This window comes from Sarcophilus harrisii, chromosome 4 (assembly GCF_902635505.1).
Source record: "Sarcophilus harrisii chromosome 4, mSarHar1.11, whole genome shotgun sequence".
Taxonomy (NCBI): Eukaryota; Metazoa; Chordata; class Mammalia; order Dasyuromorphia; family Dasyuridae; genus Sarcophilus; species Sarcophilus harrisii.
In genome coordinates, this window is record NC_045429.1 from 460,187,346 (window position 1) to 460,209,093 (window position 21,748).

Here is a 21,748-nt window from a genome sequence, read left to right on the forward strand (position 1 = left end):
TGTCTGCCCCCAGTGTTACCCTGCCTCTTCTTGCTTCTTTTGCTTGCATTATCTACAAAATGAGGCTATCAGTTCTGACATTGCCTTACTCCTAGAGTCTTCTGGGAAAAAAAACACACAACACTTTACAAACCCGAGAATTAACATGGGTGATTTTCTGTCATTACTTCGAAGCTGTCAGTACATCAGCGTGGGGGGGCATGTCCCCCAAAGCAGATCTCAGTCCCTGAGAAGTCGGTCAGTTCTTCCAGTTAAAGACCCCACCCTGTGAAGCTATCGAATGGGGGTGAGCACTCAGAATTTGATCAGACTTGTCCGTGGACAATTGACTTTGATCGACTTTGTATTTTTTAAAATTTGCTTTTCTGTGTCCAGATGACTCAAAGATAATAGAATCTCCTTGGGGATAGTGACCTCTGTGTTTTTTCTATCTGTATCTTCTTCACTTAACGCAGTCCTTGGGGAATAATATGCGTTTAATAAATAATTGACAAATGAATAGATATTAGCATTCATGATAATAATAATAGAAAAGCAGGTTTGGCCCAACATGATTGTTTGCTCCTTCAAGATAATCAGCTCCAAGCTCCTCCTCTGACCCTTATCCATCCCCAGCTCATGGACTAAACTGGTCAGTCCTGTTTAGTCCAAGTCCTGATGCGGGGAGCCCTGCCACCAGCCACCGGGCGTGGAAGAAGGCCAGAAAGGTCCCTCACAGGGACCAGGTCGCACCTACCCCTCAGAGACATGCAGCCCATAATGGTGCATGAAGCTCACAGCCTCCCTGGAGTCGTTGAAGAGCAGCCACGTCATCACCCGGTCCAGAGGAAAGCCCGTGGTCTTCTGGGCGCTCACTGTGTGAGTGGCTGTCACGGCCCTCAGGGCCTTCGCCCGAGCCTGGAGCGGGAGAGAAAAGGAAGAGCAAACTCTGGCAACCGCCCTGGCAAGGAAAGGGGAGGGGGCTTCTCATCTGAGAAGCAGGCTTTGACACTGTCCCCCATGACAAATGTCCATCGGAGGGCAAAAAGCTGGGCTTGGCGTCCTGAGAACCCGAGTTCAAAACTTCCTCAGACACTCGCCAGCTGCTGGAGCCCAGACAAGTCCCTTCCCTTCTGGAATCCTCAGTTTCTTCAAGTGTCAAAGAGAGGATCAGGATGGAAAACCTCAAAAGTTTTTCCAGCTCTCAGTCTGTGATCTATTGCTGTGCCTGGAAATTTCTGGTGAAAAAACTCAACTGTCAGGGAGGAGGTTAAGGGACTTGCCAAGAAAGGCAGTACAACCCCAATCAGAGAATTGCAAATTGGAAGGAAAGTCAATGGCCAATCCACCCCCAAAAGGAGTCTACCCATTGGGGGAGGGTGTGCCTTGAGGGGGAAGGGCAGTGCCTTGTAGGAGTAGACAAGATGACCAATAATGCCACAGGAATCTGTGAGCTAAAGAGATTGAGGACCACTAGACCCCATAAAATATCTCCCTTTTCTTTTTTGGAGAATCCCCTAGAATTAGATAATTCCTGGGGAGTTTCATAATGAAATTTGAGTAGAGCAAACACTAGTACAGTTACCTAATAGAACATAAGCTCGTTGAGGGTGGGGACTATCCTGTTTTTATGTCTTCAGTGTATTGCACACAGTAGGTTCCTATTGATTCAGTCTACACATGATAACATTTCGATCATCTCCGGGATCCTTCTATTAACTGTCCCATCCTCTCCCCTCCTGCACTGGGAGCACCTCATCTCTCCTTGACTGGACTGTTAAGTGGTTTCCTGACTGGCCTTCCTCCAGTTCCAGCCAGATGGAGTATAGCCACCTCACCACTGTCAAATTAATTTTCCTCATCCTCTCTCTCAATCTTTCACTCACACTTCTCAAAATTCTTTTTTTTTCCAGAGAAGTACAGATTTACATGAACTGATACAAAGTGAAGGAGAGCCAAAAAAGTAAAATATACAGAAGTATAAAAATTCAAATGTGGTAAAGAACTACCACAAATACATAAAATGTTGAAAAATGACAAATAACCAGAATGGCCTTGAAAACACCTTCCCCCACACCTTTACATAAATATCTATTTTGTATCTATTGTCAATTTTTTTTCAAATTATTGAGTTTTTTTCTGATTTTTTTCTTCTTTTTTTTCTTTTAAGTCTTTATTACATCAGGTAGCTCTAGGTAAAGGAGGCCACAGAGGCAAATTTAGGCAATATAAAAATCCAAAGATATCAATAAAAAATATTTTTTAAAAAACAGATCAGCAATTCAGATTCATTTCCATTGTAATTGTGGTTTTCCTCTAAGTTTAACAATTTGGCCAATTAAATAACATTATTTTATTTCTAAAGTCTTACCTTCTGTCAGCACCTCTATTCTCTATCAGATATTTTCCTATAATGATTAACTCAAAATAGTCTTTACAAGCGATTTTGGAAAATAAGCTTATTAACGGACATCTTTTAGGATACTTTCTGAAAAGTTCTACCTTCTCTTAGAAAACCTTTAGATTTTGACAAATTTTTGTTAATGGTGAAAATATCCTAATTTCCTAAGGGAATTTTCAGTTAAAAATATCTGAAAGCAGAATGATAGCACTAGCAATGAAAAGCATGGCAAATGACCTCCATAACCTCTGCATGAGCCCACTGCATTTCCAAAGTAATTTTAAAGCTACTGCAATGATTATTCACAACCTGATTTTAGTTACAAGATCAAGCAAAGGGATCTACTTTTTAAAAAGCAATATATGTTCACCTTTAAATAAATCTTTAAAAATTTAAGAGATTGTAATGAAAAGAACTACTAGGTATCTATCTGTACCCAAAGACTACAGCACAGCCTGGTGGTATGAAATGACAGTCTTAGACATGTACAGGATGAAAACAACAAAATGCTTGTTGGCTGACATGATGCATCCCCATGTAATATTGCAGCAAAGTTAACCTTTAAGTTCTAATATTAAAATACTTGGAATCTTTATTAAACTTCAAAAATATTCCAGTTACTAAATTATTTACAGAAAGGAAACGAGACAATCACTGCATGTAGTCCCATGAAACAATATCAAATTTTCAAGTTACTATGCTTTTTCCTGAACAGAAAATGTCTCCTCCTGCTTAGAAAATCATTCATCCTTTCTATCGTTGTTCCCCATTTCTAGATTTTCACTTTCTGCTCTTCTATATCTATTGTGAAATCAAAAGAGTGAATGTTCCAAGTACTAGAGGTGTTTTCGACAGAGACAAGGGAAATATAAGGAACTTTAGTTTCCAAGCTTCACATATGAGAAAACAGGGATTTTATTTTAGCCCCATACTATAAGTGATATAGGATTTGCTGCATACTATAAAGAGGCAGCATCTCACGGTGGTTATTGTACTTGAAATCAGGAAGATCTACCTTCAATCTCTTTCATGATATTTTCTACAATCCTTTCCTTCACTCTTTCCTTTCACTTCTCAATTCCTTGCAAATTGCAAATTGGATTCCAACTCTATGCCTCAAAATGACTCTCCAAAATTAGCAAGGAACTCTCATTGCCAAATCAAATGGTCTTTTCTCAAGTCTTAGCCTTGACTTCTGCAACATCAGGCCTAGTTGACCATCTGTTTGGTTCATTTCCCCTATACTCTGGGAAGCTGTTCATTCTCTGACCTTGTTAGCTGGCTCCTCTACATTGTTATTCCCCAAGGTTGTCTTGGGACCTCCTTTTCCATATCTCTACACTAGCTCACTTGGTGACCTCAGTAGCTTCCTTAGCTTTAATTATTCTCTCTATGCAGAGGACTTCCCAGATAGATCTCCTCCTATTTATTCTCCTGATTTCTAGCCCCAACATCACCAACACAGGGTCTCAAATTCAACATGTTCCAAAAAAACCTTCATTTTCTTTTTCCAAAACCAATACTTTTCTATAAATACAACATCACTATCTGTCACCTAGTTTTGTGACTGTCTTCCTGGATTGCTCTATCTCACAGATTTCAATGACCAAATCTTGCCATTTCTGCCTCCACATCTCATAGGTATCCTTTTCATTCACTCCCTCCATAATCTGGCTCTTCATCATCTCCCATTCAGAACTGATCTCCCTGTGTCAAGGCTCACTCTACTCCAATACATTTATCCTCAAGCACAGGGCTAACAATGTTGGTTCTTTTATCCAACTCCAGTAGCTCCTTATTACTTCTAAAGGCAAAATAAACTCATATTTGAGCCCTAAAGCTTTTCACAATTTGTCCAACCCAGAATTCCAGTCTTATTACACATTTCTTGGTGCTCACCCTCCTCCTAAGCCACACTCTATTTCTCATCTTCAAGCTTTTAGAATGGCAATTTCTCACACATGAATTTCACTCTCTTCTCACTTCTATCTTTCAGAAATCTCTCAAGGCTCAGTTTGCCTGAAACTTCCTATGTTAAGTATTTTCTAATTTCCCCAGCTACTAATACTAACAACAACAGAACAATAGACATATGTACATGTAAATCAGTATCAAAAATCTCTTATTATGTTCCAGGCACTGTGCCAGCCATTTTTCTCAATAGAATGTAGATTATTTCTTTCAACTTTGTATTCAGAGAATCTTGTAGTGCCTGACACATGGTAGGAATCTAAAAATTCTTGCTGACTCTTACATTTGTGTGTTTATCAATTCCCTCTCCCATTCCAGGGCTTTAGTTTTCTGACCTTCAAAATAGAGATAATACATACTTACTGCATAAGGTTCTCATGTAGTTCAAATCAAACAGTTCACATATATTACTTTGCAGATCAAAAAGCACTTATATGAATGTCAGCTATTGTTAGTATCACTAGTAACTAACAGAGTACACCTTCCCATCGATAATCCTTAGAAAGACATAAACAATTTAAATTTTAAATACTGACAAGGACATTTTGAAACAGAAAAAGAACCAGAATATGATATATTCTTATCTTTTCTTTTTAAAATGCTTTGTACCTATTTCTTTGAAATCATCATCAAAAATATTTGCCTTGGTAATGGACAAATGGATCAATGACAGAAGTTGTTAAGAGTATTTTGATCATATGAAGAATATGAGCCTTAGAGCTTCTATTTCTTCTTAGAATTAGCTGGCTCCAGACCTACTTTAGATATAATTCTAGTTACAGGATGTTTTTTTACACTGTCACAGAAATAATACACACAGTCCTAATTTTATCACCTAATCCCTATGTTACCCCTTAGGACGCTCACTTACTCCAAAGTCAACATTCAAAGAGTTAATACTCCCAAGCTTCAGCCTTTACTTACACATTTTAACTGATTTATAACATCTCTACAAAAACATCTGTAATGTTTTCAGCATCTAAGATTCTACAGTTTAAGGTCTCCAACATGTCAGGTTTGGCTTTTCAGCCCCTTAAGAGTAAAAGCATCCTACTAACAATAGACATCTCCTGAAGGAAGACTTAGCAATTCTTCCTTTTCTTGCAGAATTTTCTGTAAGTTTCTAAATATTCAGTAGCATACCTAGAGGAAATAAAAATCTTTACACATCACAATAGAAATTGATGCTGGTTGAAGAAACTTTTCTATTTAAGAGTAGAAAACATTTGAAAATTATTTCAAGTTCATTTCAAGTATAAATTTTCATTCAATAAACTTGTATACCCAGCACCAAAGCCAAGTCCCTAGCACATAATAAGCACACAATACTTGAATTATTTTTTTAAAAAGAGAATACCCAACTAAAAGAAAAACATGTTTTCAGAACATATTTAAGTATGTAAATTAGATAGAATGCATTAGAAGATTTATTCTCTGTTATAGAAATAACAGTGTGCAAAGGGTTGACCTAATATTTTTTACTTTACAAAAAAAAATGGATGGATGGAAATGTTTACAAATTCTTCAGTAGTTTTTTTTAAGTCATAAATGAAACCATCAATTGCATGTGTGTCTATTCATCATCTCTGAATATCATCTGAGCTAGTATTACCTAAGAATTAGAACTTGCCTAGGTATTGAAATGTACCCAGGTCAGCTGCTCATTCTTTAAAAATACAGAATAGTGATGGCTTAGAACACTGTGACTTTTTAAATTTCAGATAATTTGAGAAAAGCAAATGCTTGTTTCCTCATTAAGAAACAAAAATACTTTCTTGTCATTATCCAGTATCAAAAATATTTCACAGTTTGATTTCCCTTTATCTAAGGGTAAAATTAATCCCTCCTACACCTAGCTGAACTTTTTTTTAATGTTCAGTAGCTCCAAAAGCAAATACTAACTAAATTTAGACTTGAGTCTATACCATCGGAGTATCCATAATAAGGTGCTAATACAAAATGTGTCAGCATACTGGCTGACATCCATCTGTTAAAAAAAGATTCATATGAAATATAAACAAGTATATTTTAATAAATAAATTTATAATAAATATTTATATATGTTATCTATATTATATATTTATAATATATAATATAAATAAAATATAAAATACGAAATGTTCACCATCATTCTTAGAAAGTTTGCCCCAGTCTTGCATAGTGAGAGACCTGATTGGTTCTTGAATATTTATCACGTTCACTATGAGGATGCAAACGTCAATAGATGTCTTCAAGGTATTTTCCCATTTGGGCTGCTAGCTTCCTAAAACAAAGATTTTCCCAACCAATTTTAGGCTTTTTTTTTCTTCCCACAATTAAATTTCATTTCGCATAAATTTCAAATTCATTTGCATAATGAATTTTATCATCTTTGGCAAGATAAAACCCAATTCCGAGATGATGACAGATTTTTCCATTCTTTATTTTAAATTTTCATCATTTCCTGTGATGAAATTCCTTTTCTTTCCTTTAAGTGTTTAGAAAAAAATTATTATCACTTGAGAGAGGTTTTTTAGGCATTCCAAAGATGATTAACTTTTTTTCTTTATTATTTCTTTTCTAGCTCTTCTTCAATGCTTCTCTTTCATTTTTTTTTTTTTTATTCAATAGGATTAAGCTCTGTTTTTGCCTTGGTAATTTCTTCATATACTTTTTTCTGTGGTTGTGGAAGCTCCCTCCAAGCTTCAGGAAGCTTCTTAATTATCTCTGTGCTTTTCAGATTTGGATTTTGTTCTTTCAGTGTGGGTTGCTGCTCCACTGTAAGACAAATGTATGCAGAAAAAGGCTTCTTTGGAGCATTAAATAAAGTGCAGTTTTTCCTAAACCATTCCAATCTACCTCTCCTGTCGGTCGATATTCCGAGTTCCATGGACATGTTTTGGCTCTTGTTGGCAGACCAGTGTTTGAGGAAAAGAAAGAGATTCTGCATCGATGGTTTCAGCCATGAGGGAATCCCTGTGTGAATGTTCCCTCCAGTTCTTCTGATGGACAATCCATTCCCAAACCACAGTGTTCAGAGCTGCCTGGGATACTGAGGTTAAGTGATTTGCACAGGGACCCACAGTCCAAGCCACAATTTGGACCCTGCTCTTCTTGTCTCCATCTACTTACTGTTCCATGGTGGGTTTCTCCTACCCAGTTGATGAACAAGCATTTATTAAGCACCTACTGTGCACTGGAGATTGTGTTAAAGTGCTGAAAAACAGGTAAAATTAAACATCCCCTGTCTTATAGACAAGGAGACTGAGACTCGGGTCTGCCTCCTGTCTACTTTCCACATTGAGTCTCAACAAATCAGTCATGTATTATGCGCTTCTAATGTGCCAGGCACATGCTGGGTGCTGGGGAAACAAAGGTAGAAATGAATTCCCACCTAAGAACAAACTGAGGTTCAGGTTTTCCTGATGTCACAGCTGCTTTTCTGCCTAGCGCACAGTAGGTCCTACAGGGCCATAGAGGAAGAGCACTAGGGTCTCACAACTCAGACACTCATGGTGGGGGAATAAGTCTTGAAGAAATGTTTCTGAAGGGGTGGGGGGAAAGAGGGGAAAAGTTGGAACAAAAGGTTTTGCAATTGTCAATGCTGAAAAATACCCATGCATAGAACTTGTAAATAAAAAGCTATAATTTTTTAAAAAAGTGTTTCCGAGTCTCAGTTTCGTCATCTGTAAGATGAGGATCAAAAAGTACTTGCAAGGAGGGTTATCAGGAAGATCAGAAGTGAAGGGATGTCTGGAGCTCCACTACCGGGAGCCCCAGTGAGTGTGTGCCGGTGTGTTAACCTCCCCAGCTCCGGGACCCCCTGGTCTTGGCTCTCACCTGGCTGAAGTAGCCATGGAGCAAGCAGGCATTGAGGTAGGAAGCCGCCTGGACCAGTTTGAAGAACCTCACGTAGTTGTTGCTGTTTAAGGCCGTGAAGGCTTGGATGGCGAACTTGACCTCCGGGGAGTTGCAGACGTGGGGCTGGAGCTGCTGCACTTGTCTGCCAAGAAGAAGGAGAGAGTGGTCACCCTCCCCTGACCACCACTGTTGAGCAGTGACATAACTTGCTGGTAAGAGCCCTGACTTGGGGTCAAGGCAATCTGCTTACATCCTGCCTCCTGCCTCTGCTGCTTACTATAGACCCCAGGTGCGATCCTTGCCCTCCCTGAATCTCAGTTTCCCCCTTACAACAAAAGGGCTGTACTTGATGAGTCCCAGGGTCCCTCTCAGCTCAGGCTCTAGGTATATGACGGTCAGCCTTCTACAATCACAGGTTCCTAGTTCTAGAGCTGGACAGGACCTCAGAGATCATTTAATCCCCTCATGTTACAGAGGAGGAAACGAGCCCCAGCTGGGTAAGGGAATGTCCTACTCAAGGTTACCCAGATAGTGAATGGGAGAGTTGGGAGTCAAATTCACATCCTTGGACGGCAGGGTCTGTACCACAATAACTTGAGTCATCATTAATCCTTTGGTTTGAGAAGCTGCTAGAATGAGTTAACATTTATCATCTTGTGAGGCTGGCCTTATAATCAAGCTCTGATACCTCCTGGCCCCACATCCCTGCTCAGATCACCTAACGGGCCACAACACTGAGCTGTCCCAAAGTCACTGATCTGCCCTAAAGGAAGGGACCTTCCACGCTGAGAGCTCCACAGCCGTGAGCTCACAAACCTAGCCTGAAAACTCAACTGGGACAGAAAGAAGACGATTCCATCCCTCCTGGAAGCATAGGAGCCCTGAAGCAGAAAGGGAGCAGATCCCACTGAGTCCAGGCTTCCTTATCTGTGAAAGGTAAACAGTAATCCTGGCACTCACTATCTCAAAGGCTGATTAGGGGACAAGTGCTTTCACTTGCTTTAAAATTCACTAAAATGGGAATTATCAGTCCCGGGGGAGGAAATACAAAGAAAAGCATCTCAGACCAACATGGGATTCCAACTCATGACCCAGAAGTCTTAGAAAGTAAATGGTGAGAGAAACTGCCATGATTCCCACAGAGAAGAGTCCATGGGAAGATGGACTGAGCCCTCTGGCTGCCCTGTTTCCCTTTGCAGTAACTGAATGTTTTGTGACATTGCGGCTTTACCTGAGAACATCCCCTTGGTTGAGGGCAAGCAAGATGGCGTAGGCTTGGAACTCAGCTTCCCTCCTGCAAGATGTGCCCTCACTGGCTAGGTCCAAATACATCTCCTTCAGAGTGAAAAGGCATTTGGTTATTTGGTCCTTGTTGATGGGAGCGTCGAAGGTGGCGACGGACTCCTCACAAAGGTGATGGGCACAGTGGATGTGGAAACGGGCACATTTCTCCATCAGGGACACTGTCTGTGGGTCATGGAGGTGTTGGTGGATAATGTCCTACAAAGACCGAAAAGCAATCATGAAATTTGTGCAAGATACTCTGTGCATTAAAACCCACGTGTAGGATACAGAAATTCAAGAGAAGATGCAGGTGATCATGTGGTTGAGGACCCATGTACCAGAAAGCAGAGGTGAGCATTCGGTCCCCCTTCGCTCTCAGCTCAGCCACACTAATATGGAGAACACACCTTCCTTATCCCATGGGTCCTGTTCCACACAAAGCTGTACCAGTCCTGGTAGTTCCTCTCTCCTTGGTCCATGATATGGGTGACGATATAATCCATGGTCATACTCAGCACAGCCAAGGGCCTGAGCTCGTGGGGCAGAAGTTTCTCCAGGCAACCAGAGGACCTGCTGTATTCCTTAATGGCTGCTGTGTGGTCTACCTGAGGGAAAGAACACCAGGTATGAGCTCAGGTTCTGGAGGTGGGGCAGGGGGCGAGTCGGGTATGGCCGATGGATCATGGATGACCAAAGAGTAGTCACAGAGCCATGCAATGTGAGAGCTTGGAGCTCTCCAATTGAGTCTAAATAATACCCCCAAATTGCATTAAGTACTTCCTATGCTTCAGGCACTGGGCTAAGTGTTGGAGACAGGTTAAAAAAATCCCTGATCACAAGGAATTTATATTTTAATGCAATTCCCCCTCAAATGAGCTCTCCAAAATGGCCATCCAGCCTCTGCCAAGGAAGATTATGTCACTACTTTGATGAGTGTCTCATCTTCTCCCCCTTGATTTTTGCTTCAAAGTTATACCCAGCACACCAGCCTCTGAGTGACTCTTGTTCAAGTTTTCCCATCGATCCACCAGGGACATGTGTCTATGTGTGTTGGTGTTGATATATATATATATATATATATATATATATATATATATACATACATTCATATTCACACGTGTTTGCATATATACAAATTGTATGCATACGTGGCTGAGTGTCTTTGAATCCAGGATCATACCCATTGGAGAAAACCCTCAGGGAGCAGAATTTTAAGGTGACCAACATGTCCTCTGAATGATTAACTAGGGAATAAGTCCTTGGGAAGCAAAACTTGTCGCCCACTCCCATAAAAAGAATTTCAGAGAAGAATTTATCCTTTGGTCAAAATTTACTCCCATATCCAGAAGCCCGAGAATTGCCAATTATATTCACTTTGCCCATCAGTGTTGTGGACATTAGACTCTCTCCCATCATCCTCATCCTCGGTCATCTCCTCCATTAGTATTTGTAAGAGTGGAAAGAAAAAGATAGAAGACATTCACCCCCAGGAGCAATGGTACCTTGTCAGTGCCCGGGAGCATCTCAAAGGGGCTGAGCTGGCTCTGAATCTCCCTCAGGTAGCGCTCCTTCTCAGGACACATGTCTGGACACGTACCAGTAAGGGCTTCAGCTTTGTCCAGGGCCACTATCCTTTTTCGATCTAAGGAGCCAAGCAGGAGAGGGATGGGTTACTGAGAACAAGGAGCCAGTGTGTCTGGGAAGGGGAAAATCAGCGGCCTGGAATGAGAGGATCTATGTTCCCATCTTGGCTTGTCACCTTGGGAAAAACCTTCCAACGTTTTTGAGCCTCAGTTTCCTCTTCTGTAAATAAATGAAAAGATGAAGTGCAGGTTTGTTCCATCGAGGGAATTTGGGGCTTCTGACTCCAGAAAGCATCACAACAAAAGAAAGGACAATGCCCCCTCACTTAATCTTGGTAAATCCATATCAGTGCCTAATGGTCACTTCTTCTCCTTAGAGCCGGCCAACCAACCCCCTACTGATAATGGGTTGATTAGAGGAGTTGGCTTGAAACTCTCTGTGGCTTTCGCCCACTGCTTGGAACTCTGCTTTCACTGACCAAGCTGCACAAATCTAGACTCTCTTCCATGTAAGAGATGCTCAGGTGCTAGAAGACAGTTCTCATCCTCTTCCTACCCTGATCTTCTCTCTGCTAACTATTCCCTAATCCACTTAAGTGATTGACGCACGGCATGATCTTACGGCCATTCGCGCCTGGGCTGCCCCCCTGGAGACGGGGCCCAAATTTGACAATGTCTTCTCTAAAATATGCTGCCTGTTACTTTACCCAGAAATTTAGGCCCAGATGTGGTCCCCGCATCCTACGTCACAAGTCTTGTCCGTGGTCCTCTCCCCAGATGAGCGGGAATTCTGTCCAGTTCCAAAATAGGACCCAGGAACAGGGGATCCTGATCTTGATGTGGCCAATGGTGTGATCAGGACACAATTGAGACTCAGAGCCAGACTTGGCCACCTGCTATTTGTGTGACCCTGAATACATCATTTCATTGCTCTGAATCACAGTTCCTTATCTATAAAGTCTGGGAAATGGGAGGTGGGAGGTGGAGATGTTTCCTTGTTCTGTGATATCATTATTTTTTCAAATAAATGTAGGCTGAGGGTGAGAAGAACCAAGGTATCACCAGAACCAGTCAGAAATACACCAGCCCATGTCCCCTTTTGCCCAGTCACAGCAAAGGGTAAATTGCTTTCATTGAACTTGAATTAGAAGGAACCTGACAGATTGTCTTTTATTCATGAAAAAACCAGACTTCGAGCAGTTAATGACCTCCCCAAGGTTACGTGGATTATTGGCAGGGCTGACAACAAATCTGTCAGGGCTTCCAGGCCAGAGCTCCTTCTATTGTACCAATTACTTAGAATTGACAAGAGAAGCTGAGAAAGGATATCTGTTTCCTCATCCGGAAAATGGGGATAATATCACTTATCTCCCAAGACAGCTGAGAAATTGACCAATCAGTCAACAACCATGTTTTCCCAACACTGTGCTAGGCACTGGGGGTACCGAGAAGGTACCTGCTCTTAAAGAGACAAATACAAATGAATACATTCCAAGATGATATATATGGCACAAACTGGAGATCAGTGAGCAAGGGAGGGCATTATTGATGAGAACTCAGAAAGTCTGCAGGGGGGTTTTAGTTGGATTTGAAGGAGCCAGGAGACAGAGATGAGGAAAGGGAGCATTGGGGGCAGAGACCACAACCTGAGAAAATGCCCAGAGTCTGGAGAGAGAGTGTGTGTATCATGAGAAACAGTAGGGAGGTCGATGACATTGGCTTAAAGGGTACATCGGGGCAAGATGTAAAAAGCTAAAAAAGCAGAGAAATAATTATGAAGGACCTTGAACATTAAACATAAGATTTCGTGTTTGACCCTACAGGTGATAGTGGAGTTTATTAAATAGAGGAGTGACACAGTCAGACTTGCACTTTAGGAAGATCAGTTTGACAACTGAGTAGGGGACAGACCGGGAGAGGGGGAGCAGTAGGTGTGAGGTGATGAGGGCCTGGACCAGGACAATGGAAGTGCCTGAAGAGGGAAGAGGAAATACCTGAATGATATTAAGAACTGAGCTTGGCAATAGATCTGATACCAGTAAGTGAGAAGGAGAGAGACATCAAGGGTGATCCTAAGCTGTAAACCTGAGGGATGGGGAGCAAGGGAGCACCCTCAGGTAACAAGGAAATGTGAAGGGGGTATTAATAATAATAATATTATGAGGGGATGGATAATAAGTTCATTTTAAGACTTGTTGAGTTTAAGATGTCTACTAGGAGAGCTTCAAGTCAAGATATCTAATGGGCAGTTGGAGATGACATAAGGTAAGGGTTGGATAATTCAATTTGAGAATCATCCACAAAAAGATGATAATTAAATCCATTAGAACTGATGAGATTCCCGAGTGATGCACTATAGAGGGAGAAGAAGAAAGTCCAGGACAGAGCCTGGGGGCAGATACACCATTAGCAACCAGACATGACCAAGATCAAAATCAGCTGAGATTATGTGGCATGAATTTTTAATGAACTCAATGAACAGTTGCCTGATTTTCACCAATTTTATTCAGCAGCACATGAGGAGAAGTAACGATAATGGATAGTGAGAGCAATCCAAGGTTGAGGCAGGGCATGAACAACAATAGGAAAAGGGAGTACGGGATTCAAGAGGACTATGTAGAATTGGATTAGGTGACCAAGGAAATAAGAGGAGGAAGTGATGGGGATGGTGGGAGGAGGAAGGAAGATGGCTGGAAAGAACTGAAAAGTCAAGGAACTGGAGGTCATGGGAAAGATAAAGGACGGGAGTTGGGATTACAAGTCAGAGGGAAAGATGGAATGGTATTAGATTGATATCAAACAAGGCAATTTCATAGTTTATGAATACAAAAGTGGTGCATTTATGGGAGACAACGGTATAACCATTGAGTGTTGTGTGTGTGTGTGGTTGAGTTAGGGTGGAAGATTGGGTCATGGGAACTGAGATGTATCGTGGATCAAATGAGAAAATCCAAGTAAAGTGCTTTGCAGCCTCAGAGTTCTATATAAATGCTCACTGTTATTAGGAAGTTCTCTCTACCTTCTCCCACCAGTCCTAGTCAGTTTTCTGATAGGATAGAAAAGTCCTTGTTTTCTAATTAAAACTGATAGGGTAAAGTTTCTAGGGGAAATGCAGCAGTAATCCTGAGGGCCCCAGACACTCTTATTCTAGCAATCTATTTATCTATGATCCTAAAGTCTCCTGGCTTTAGTAACACCATAGTATAGTCCTAGAAACTGCTGATTGTCAGATCACAATCTGTTGGTCCATGATAACAGAGTTTCTGAGACAAATGGTGAGGTGCACACCAGACCACTCCTCAGTTCTACCTCTGGGCCATAAAATTAGCATATCAGTGACATGAAGACCTAGATCTCTCTGTCTTTTCCTATAAATTCGTTTTCTTGCTTCTGGTTCTTTGCTATTCTTTTGGAACGTAGCCTACTTCTACTGGCATTACAATTATAATAAACTTTGTCCCTTGACTTGGAGATCTGGAAAGACTTGGATGGGGGCAAATTTGCAGACCAAATTTGCAGACCCCAACCTTTTGGGGTCTCCTTTTGAACCTCAACAATAACTATAATATTAGGCACCAAATATGACTGTCACCCAGAACCAGTCACACCTTACTAACAGTACTGCCAATTGTTCCTTGGGATTTCTTTTTATAACATCCTGGAGGCTTCCACTGATCAATAGACATTTGGATGATGTCTCCTTCTAGGTTCTTTAGTCCATGACACCAATCCCATCTCTTGGCTAAAGCTTGAAATTGTGATATTTGGAGTTGGTGAAGGGAATTCTTCAACTAAGTAAACTGAATATTGAAAAGGCCCCAGTGGAGTGGAGTGGATTTAGAATCTAAATGAAAATAGATTCAAGTCTTGGCTGGAATATTGACTAGTTGGGTGATCTTGGGCAAGACATTTAACTTCCCTAAACCTCTCTTTCCTCCTCAATAAAATGGGATTATTGTACCTTTAATTCCCTTCCTCCAGGTGGTTATGTCTTCTTCCACTTTAATCTCCTCTAATTATGCTTACATTTTATTCTTCCTTCAATGACACTAACCTTGATTTTTTTCACATAGATCACTGATTCTCCTATGGTCAAAATGCTCTCCCATTTCATCTCCATCTCCTGGCCTCCCTGACTTCAACCCCACCTTCTACAAAAAGACTTTCCTGATCCCCCTTAATGCTAATGTTTCCCCTCTGTTTATCCTGTTCACATCTCATTTGTATATAACTGATTGTTTGTTGTTTGCCCCATTGGACTGTGAGGTCCTTGGGAGCACATATTGTGTGTATCCCAACACAGCTCCTGACACACACAAAGATAATCATAATTTCGATCTTGTCATTACCTATAAATGGGATACATTTACTCCTGTGTTCATAAACTCTGGACTTGCCTTCTCTCACAGATACTTAATCAATCCTAGTTGATGTGATGCTCAAATAGGATAATGTGCATGAAGTGCTTTGTAAATTTTAAAAGGCTCTAATACCAGATACTATTATTTTTATTTTTCTTGTTGAGCACTTCAAGCAGATTACAGATCCAAAATTCTACCATGTGACAATGTCCTCGGAAAAGAAGGAGGTCTCACTGGGGTTACTCAGCCCTGCTCACAAAGTCCATCACTTTCCTGGGGCTGGGAAGGAGCAGAGGATTCAAAGGCCACCAAGGAGCCAGCAGCCCCCAGGGGCCACCAGGGAGTTAAGAGGCCACCAGGGAGCCGGGGCCACCAGGAAGGCAGGGCCCTCCAAGGAGTCAGGGGCCTGAGAGATCCTGGATGCTTCCCTTTGCTTCGGGGAAAGGCCAGATGCATAGCTCACCTTCTCGAAGAAGTCTGTCCCTCTGCTCAAGGATGGTGTATTTTTCTTCTGAGCTGCTGAAGGAAGAGCTGCAGAGAAATGAGAGCGTGAGGTTCATCTCTGCTTCTGCCCCGCGGGCTGGGCAAGCCAGAAGCCTGATGCCCTGCCAGCTTCTGAGCCTTCAGAGACTCAACTTGTAACTCCTCTCAAGGGGCTCTCCTTGGCCGGGAGAAGCTCTTACCCAAAGAGGGGGCCCCCCTTCATTATAAAACCTTTCTTAACAGTTTAATGGCAGTGAAACCCATTACAAACACGCTCACGTTTGATCCTTACAAAGTCCCTTTTTGCTTCAAAGAGCAGATGTCCCTTTTGCTGACCACGCCTCCCTCCCCCATTGGATTGTAAGCTCCTCCAGGGCAGGGACTTCTAGTTCTTTTGAATCCCCACGTCTTGACATGACGACTAACACATAGGGGATGATGTGTGTGAGGAAGCAGAGGCTCAGATCAGCCTCCTTGGAGGCCGCAGAGTCTCTTCCTTAGCCACACATTGTCAGTAAATGCCGGAGGTGACGGCACATGCTCCTAGATCTCACTGTTTTCATGAAGGGACGGTCACCAAGTGCCCCCAACACCATTCACTAGTTATGTGGCCCAAGACCAGTCACTTCCTTCCTTTCTCTTCCTCTTCTCTAAAATTTAACCTGGGCCTGGGAACTTGTTTTTTTTTTTTAAATAATTTGATAATGATATTTCATATAATCAGTTTCCTCTGTGATCCAATAGCATTTTATTCACTTGAAAACACAATTCCCAGAACTATGGTGGGGGTGGGGGTTACTGAAAAGCAGTGGGTCACACAGGAACCAGAAGGTGGCCCTGGACTACCCCAAATTCTCAATCTGATGACCAGAGGCGGACAGAGTAGGACAGTGGAAGCGCTCCGGATCTGGTGTGTGGAAGAGCTGGATTCAAATCTAGCTCTTTCATTAGCTGGGTAAGTCTCAGTTTCCCTATAGGTAAAATGGGGAAGAGATCTCTGAGTTATCTCTGAGGACTGTTGTGAGGATCCAATTGAATAAAATGTGCAGTTTTTCAAAGATCAAAGGACTGTGGAAATGTGAGTTATTATCTTTTTCTCATCTTTTCAATGAGCATTGAAATAATAATTACATTATATATATTATATTATATACATGTATAACAGCATCATCTGAAAATAATCATAGGGAACCACTTGCTTCCACAGAGTACCAGCTCTGACTGGAACAGAATTTCCCACAGAGTCCCCTATCCCTCCGCCACTAGCTTGCTACAGCTCATAATAAATGACTTAAACCATACATATTATTATTATTTCCAGAGAAGTCACAGAACAGTTTAATCACAAACATGAGCTATCCTCGGCTCCTTGATCAGTGAATCAGGTTATGCTCATCCTTTCTGAGATACAGCCCTCAGGATGAACGGGAAGAAGGGATGGAAAGAGAAACGTGAAAAAGAAAAGGGTGGAGAGGATCCGAGAAAGGAAGAAGAGGGAGACGAGTCACAGAAGAGGAGGGGGCAATTTAGGGGGGCCAGTGAGAGGCAGCCGTCATGATTCCTCTCAGAAGACCCGAGGTCAAATTCTAGCTCTGACATTTCTTACCGGGGTGACCTTTGGTAAGGGACTAATCTCTCTGGATTTCTGCTTTTTCCTCCAGCTCTCATTTCCGATTCTAACTAAATTGTAGAGAGGGTATCAGGTCTGAGAAGGGTCTGAGCTGAGGCCATGAGCCTTCCTTGGAGGAAACTCGGGGCGTCCATCCCGCCGAGGTGAGGAGTGCCATTGATCCAAGCATCCCCACATCCTATAGGCTCTCCCAAGGTACTCTGCCCTCCCCCCTTCTCCTGGGATGTCTACAAGATCTCTCTTGCCTTCCTCCCACCACAAGGAAGAAAAGGAAGACGCTCCCAGTTCCTGTCCTTCCCCCTGGGGCTCACAGGATGCTCAGAAGGTCCCACACTGGAATAGAGCCCACCCCTGGTGGGGAGACCTCCGCTCCTTCCTTTCTGGGTCACTTTACCTTCTCCGGGGTCCTTGGGCAGCAGAAGAAAGCAGCTGGCCCACGGGGATGAAAGCTGTCAAGGCCGTCCTCCGGGGGCTACTGGCCATGCCGGGACTGAGCAGGCCCTGCCTTCCCAGTATGGGGAAGGAAGCCCCAGACTGACGCTGTCTCAACGAAAGTTACAACGAACACGACACGTGATGGAAATCACATAGGGTGAAGTCCCCAGGATCCACGATCCCCGAGATCGCCTTTAGGGGCAGCGGTAACGACCTCTCAGATAACCAGAGGAAAGTGGCCACTGACCAGTGACATCCTCACTGGCCGTGGACGTGCCTTTTTCCCACTGAAAGACGCTCCTTCTCTGCCACCAGGTCCCAGGGAAGCCAAGGCCTTGTGGTCCCGAAAGTCTGGGGATCCTCAAACCAAGGGTATTCGGCTAAAGGGGGACGGCCGCTAGATGAGTAAAGCGGGGAACCTGCAGAGCAGAGACCAAGACCCCAGGCATTTCCTGGTCCTCCTGCTCCAGAACCTTGGCATTCAAAGGAAAACACAGGAACTCTGGGCCCCTGGAACATTCCAACTGAGCTGAACCAAGAGGGAGGGGAGGAAAGCCCAGGAGGAGGAAGCTCGGACAGACTCGGGGCCGGGGGTTGGGGAGAAAGAGCCTGGACAATGGGGGGATTCTCTCCGAATTTTTGGTGAAGGAAAGTTAGCAGCTTCTGGCGATATGCGCTCTGAGAAGTGGATGGATGTCGGGACATAGGCTGGGCAGAGTCACCCACTTCCCGATGGACGGCCGACCCCCGGGTGCCAACTGTGCCTTGAGAGCGAGTGGGCTCCGAGAGGGCCCGAGGACCCCGTGGCTTTTAAGGGGGCAGACATTTGGAGCGGTCGCCCGGCCCGATCCGCCCCAGAACACGGCGGGACCCCAGCAGGAGCAGGAGGAAGGTGGCGGTGGGTTTTTCCCACCAGAAGTAGATAGGCCCGCTTTCTCTTGGCCTTTTCAGTCAGATTAGCAACAACAGTTTAATGATGGAAACTGGGCTTCTCCTCCTCACTACGGGCCCCTCCTCTCTGCACCCAGGCAAGGACAGGCTGGATTCAGGCCTGGGGGAACCCGGTCATCCCATCCCTGGAGCCTGAAAGTCCCAGCCTGGGCTCGTGAGGCAGGTCAGTCAGCCTTTGGAAAAGCACTCGCTCACTAAGCATCTCCTTGTGCTCATCGCTAGGGACGCAGAGAAGGCACAGGCCCGGGCTCTGGGGGCATTCTTCCAACAACTGCCCACATGCAAGTGCTAATGGGGGGAAGGGGCGAGTCCCTGGGAAAGACCTCAAGCAAGTGGCAAAGCCAGTGTTTGTCTCTCTCTGCCACTGTTATCCCAGCTGAACAATGAGAAATCACAACACAGACACTCAGTGCGGCAAAAATTCACACGTCGGACGGATCAAAACTACGTGACATGCTCTGGGTTTGCCTCTCGGATGGAAAATGGGTATTGTGATCATCTCCAGACTCGGCGGTTCATTCACTGTGGATTCGGGTAAGTCCCTGAAAGTAGTTTAGTGCACGCTTTATGGGATGGTCCCATAGGGCCTTTCTTCACATGCTCCAGGTAGCTCCGTCCCTGCTATAAGGTTAAAATAATTGTAGCCTAGAGACAGAGCTGGTCCTGTGATTTTAGCCATATAGAAAAATCTTGGGGGCAGCTCGATAGCCCCGTGGGTAGAGCCCCAGCCCTGAAGTCAAGAGGACCTGAGTTCAAATCTGATCTCAGACACGTAACACTTCCTAGCTGTGTGACCCTGGGCAAGTCACTTAACCCCAATTGCTTCAGAAAAAAAGAAAAAATTTGGAGGAGGAAACTTCTTCCAATGCAACTTTTAGGCTTTGAAAGTTGCCTAGTGCAGTGGATAGAGCATCAGCCCTGAAGTCAGGAGGACCTGAGTTCAAATCTGGTCTTAGACATTTTCTAGCTGTGTGGCCCTGGGCTCAGCAAAATAATAATAATAATTAATAAATATATATATGATAAAGTTGCCTAGATCACTTTGTCTTTGCCATTGATACCATGCTCTTTCTCAACAATATTGATAACAGTAATAATAATAACATAGCCTTTTATGTGAGGATTATTTTATCTCAACACTGCTGAAAATATAAGAATTAAATGATGGTGATAAAAGAGTGAGATAACAATAAGAGATTTCACCCAATATTCAATCTCCAAACTAGGTGAAATGCGCAGCTTTCCGAATATGAAGGTATATCAGTGGAGGTTAAATGGGATGGGGCTACGCTCAGAGTCTCATGGAGAAAGTCCCACAGAGACTTTGAAGAGCCAGCTGAGGATTAGCGGAGTCTCTGCTCTTATTCACCTGCCAACGGCAATGGATTTATCCAATGGTGGGCTCTAGTCCCTTTGCAACACTAGCTCAGTGGAACTCCCTGCCAACACTACGAGGTAGATATTCACAGTATCATCAGTCCCATTTGACCAATGCAAAAAGACTTGGACACTTGATGTAACTTGCCCAGGGCCACCCAGCTGATCAATGTCAGATGCCTAATTTGAACACAGCTCTTTCTGACTCAATTATTTGAGTGATTTTGAGTTTTCTGGACTCAGTTTGCCCTCTGTAGAATGAGGTTTGGACTAGGTGACTTTTGAGATTTCTTCCAGTTTGAGATCAATGTTTAATGATGCTATGATCTCCCAGTGTAGACCACTAACACTGATGGCTGGATAGAGCAGATCATCTGCCATTGTCGCTTTTGCCCTATACCTTTGACCACGTAGGAGATGGATCCCTTTAACTGTGGCTGGACTAATCCTCAAATAACAGAAGCAAGTCCAGCCCTTGATGGGGCCTGTTCTTGAAGGCCTTCAAGCTTATTAGGATTAGCCTAAGCTTGTGCCATAGGGACAGACTTCTTAGAAAGCCAAGGTCAAATCCAGTCTCTGAGGAGACACCAGATGAAGGTTTCCGTGAGTGTAATCATCAATTTGAACAGCTCTCTGTAATGACACGTGAATACATGGGTGCATCCAAGAGATGTAAAGGAAGAGGTTTTCTGAGATGGTTAATGCTTTCTCATTTTCCCTTTATGCCTGTGTCCAACAAAAGCATTATTGCAAAGAGGTCGGACCCTGAGAGACAAACATCTGGACCCAGTCAGACAACAAGCATTTATTAGACACTTACTATGTACTGTATTAAATGTTTTTCATGCAAAAGAAAGGGAAAAACAAGGTTTTTGCCCCCAAAATATTCAAAATCTAATGGAAGAAAATCATATGAATAATTGCATACATCTAACATAAAGAGCATATAAAAGCAGGTTCAGAGAAGAAAGCACCAGTCGTTGAGTGGAGTGGGAAAGAGCTCCTGTAGAAAGGGAAACTTGAGCTGTCAGAGAAGAAATGAGAAGGGAGAACATTACAGTCAGGGGTATAGACTGGGAAAATGTGCAAAGTAAAGACATGGTTGGTTGTTTGAAATCAGAGAAGCTAGTGTGACTGGATTGTAGAATATATAAATAGGGTTAAAGATTAAGAGAATAGTGAAAGGTTCTGATAAAGGCCTCATTTCCAAAATATATAGAGAATTAACTCTAATTTATAAAAAATCAAGCCATTCTCTAATTGAAAAATGGTCAAAGGATATGAACAGACAATTCTCAGATGAAGAAATTGAAACTATTTCTAGTCATATGAAAAGATGCTCCAAGTCATTATTAATCAGAGAAATGCAAATTAAGACAACTCTAAGATACCACTACACACCTGTCAGATTGGCTAAGATGACAGGAAAAAATAATGATGATTGTTGGAGGGG

General features: G+C 42.9%; 1 protein-coding gene across 3 annotated transcripts in view; it reads right to left on the reverse strand.

Annotated features, from left to right (window-relative positions):
• The window catches only part of LOC100918392 (trichohyalin-like), a 49,128-nt gene extending 30,688 nt beyond the window's left edge, over positions 1-18,440 (reverse strand). For all 3 annotated transcript variants that reach the window (XR_004234114.1, XM_031968254.1, XM_031968253.1), the window contains exons 1-7: positions 17,927-18,440; positions 15,883-15,950; positions 10,978-11,117; positions 9,883-10,080; positions 9,423-9,691; positions 8,171-8,333; positions 737-897 (exon numbers count right to left, since the gene is read on the reverse strand). Coding sequence is in view for 2 of the 3 variants with exons in the window: in XM_031968254.1 (XP_031824114.1) it covers positions 737-897; positions 8,171-8,333; positions 9,423-9,691; positions 9,883-10,080; positions 10,978-11,117; positions 15,883-15,950; positions 17,927-18,015 (1,088 nt within the window). In the remaining variant the exon portion in view is untranslated. The remainder of the gene's footprint in view (positions 1-736; positions 898-8,170; positions 8,334-9,422; positions 9,692-9,882; positions 10,081-10,977; positions 11,118-15,882; positions 15,951-17,926) is intronic.
• Positions 18,441-21,748: the final 3,308 nt, after the last annotated feature.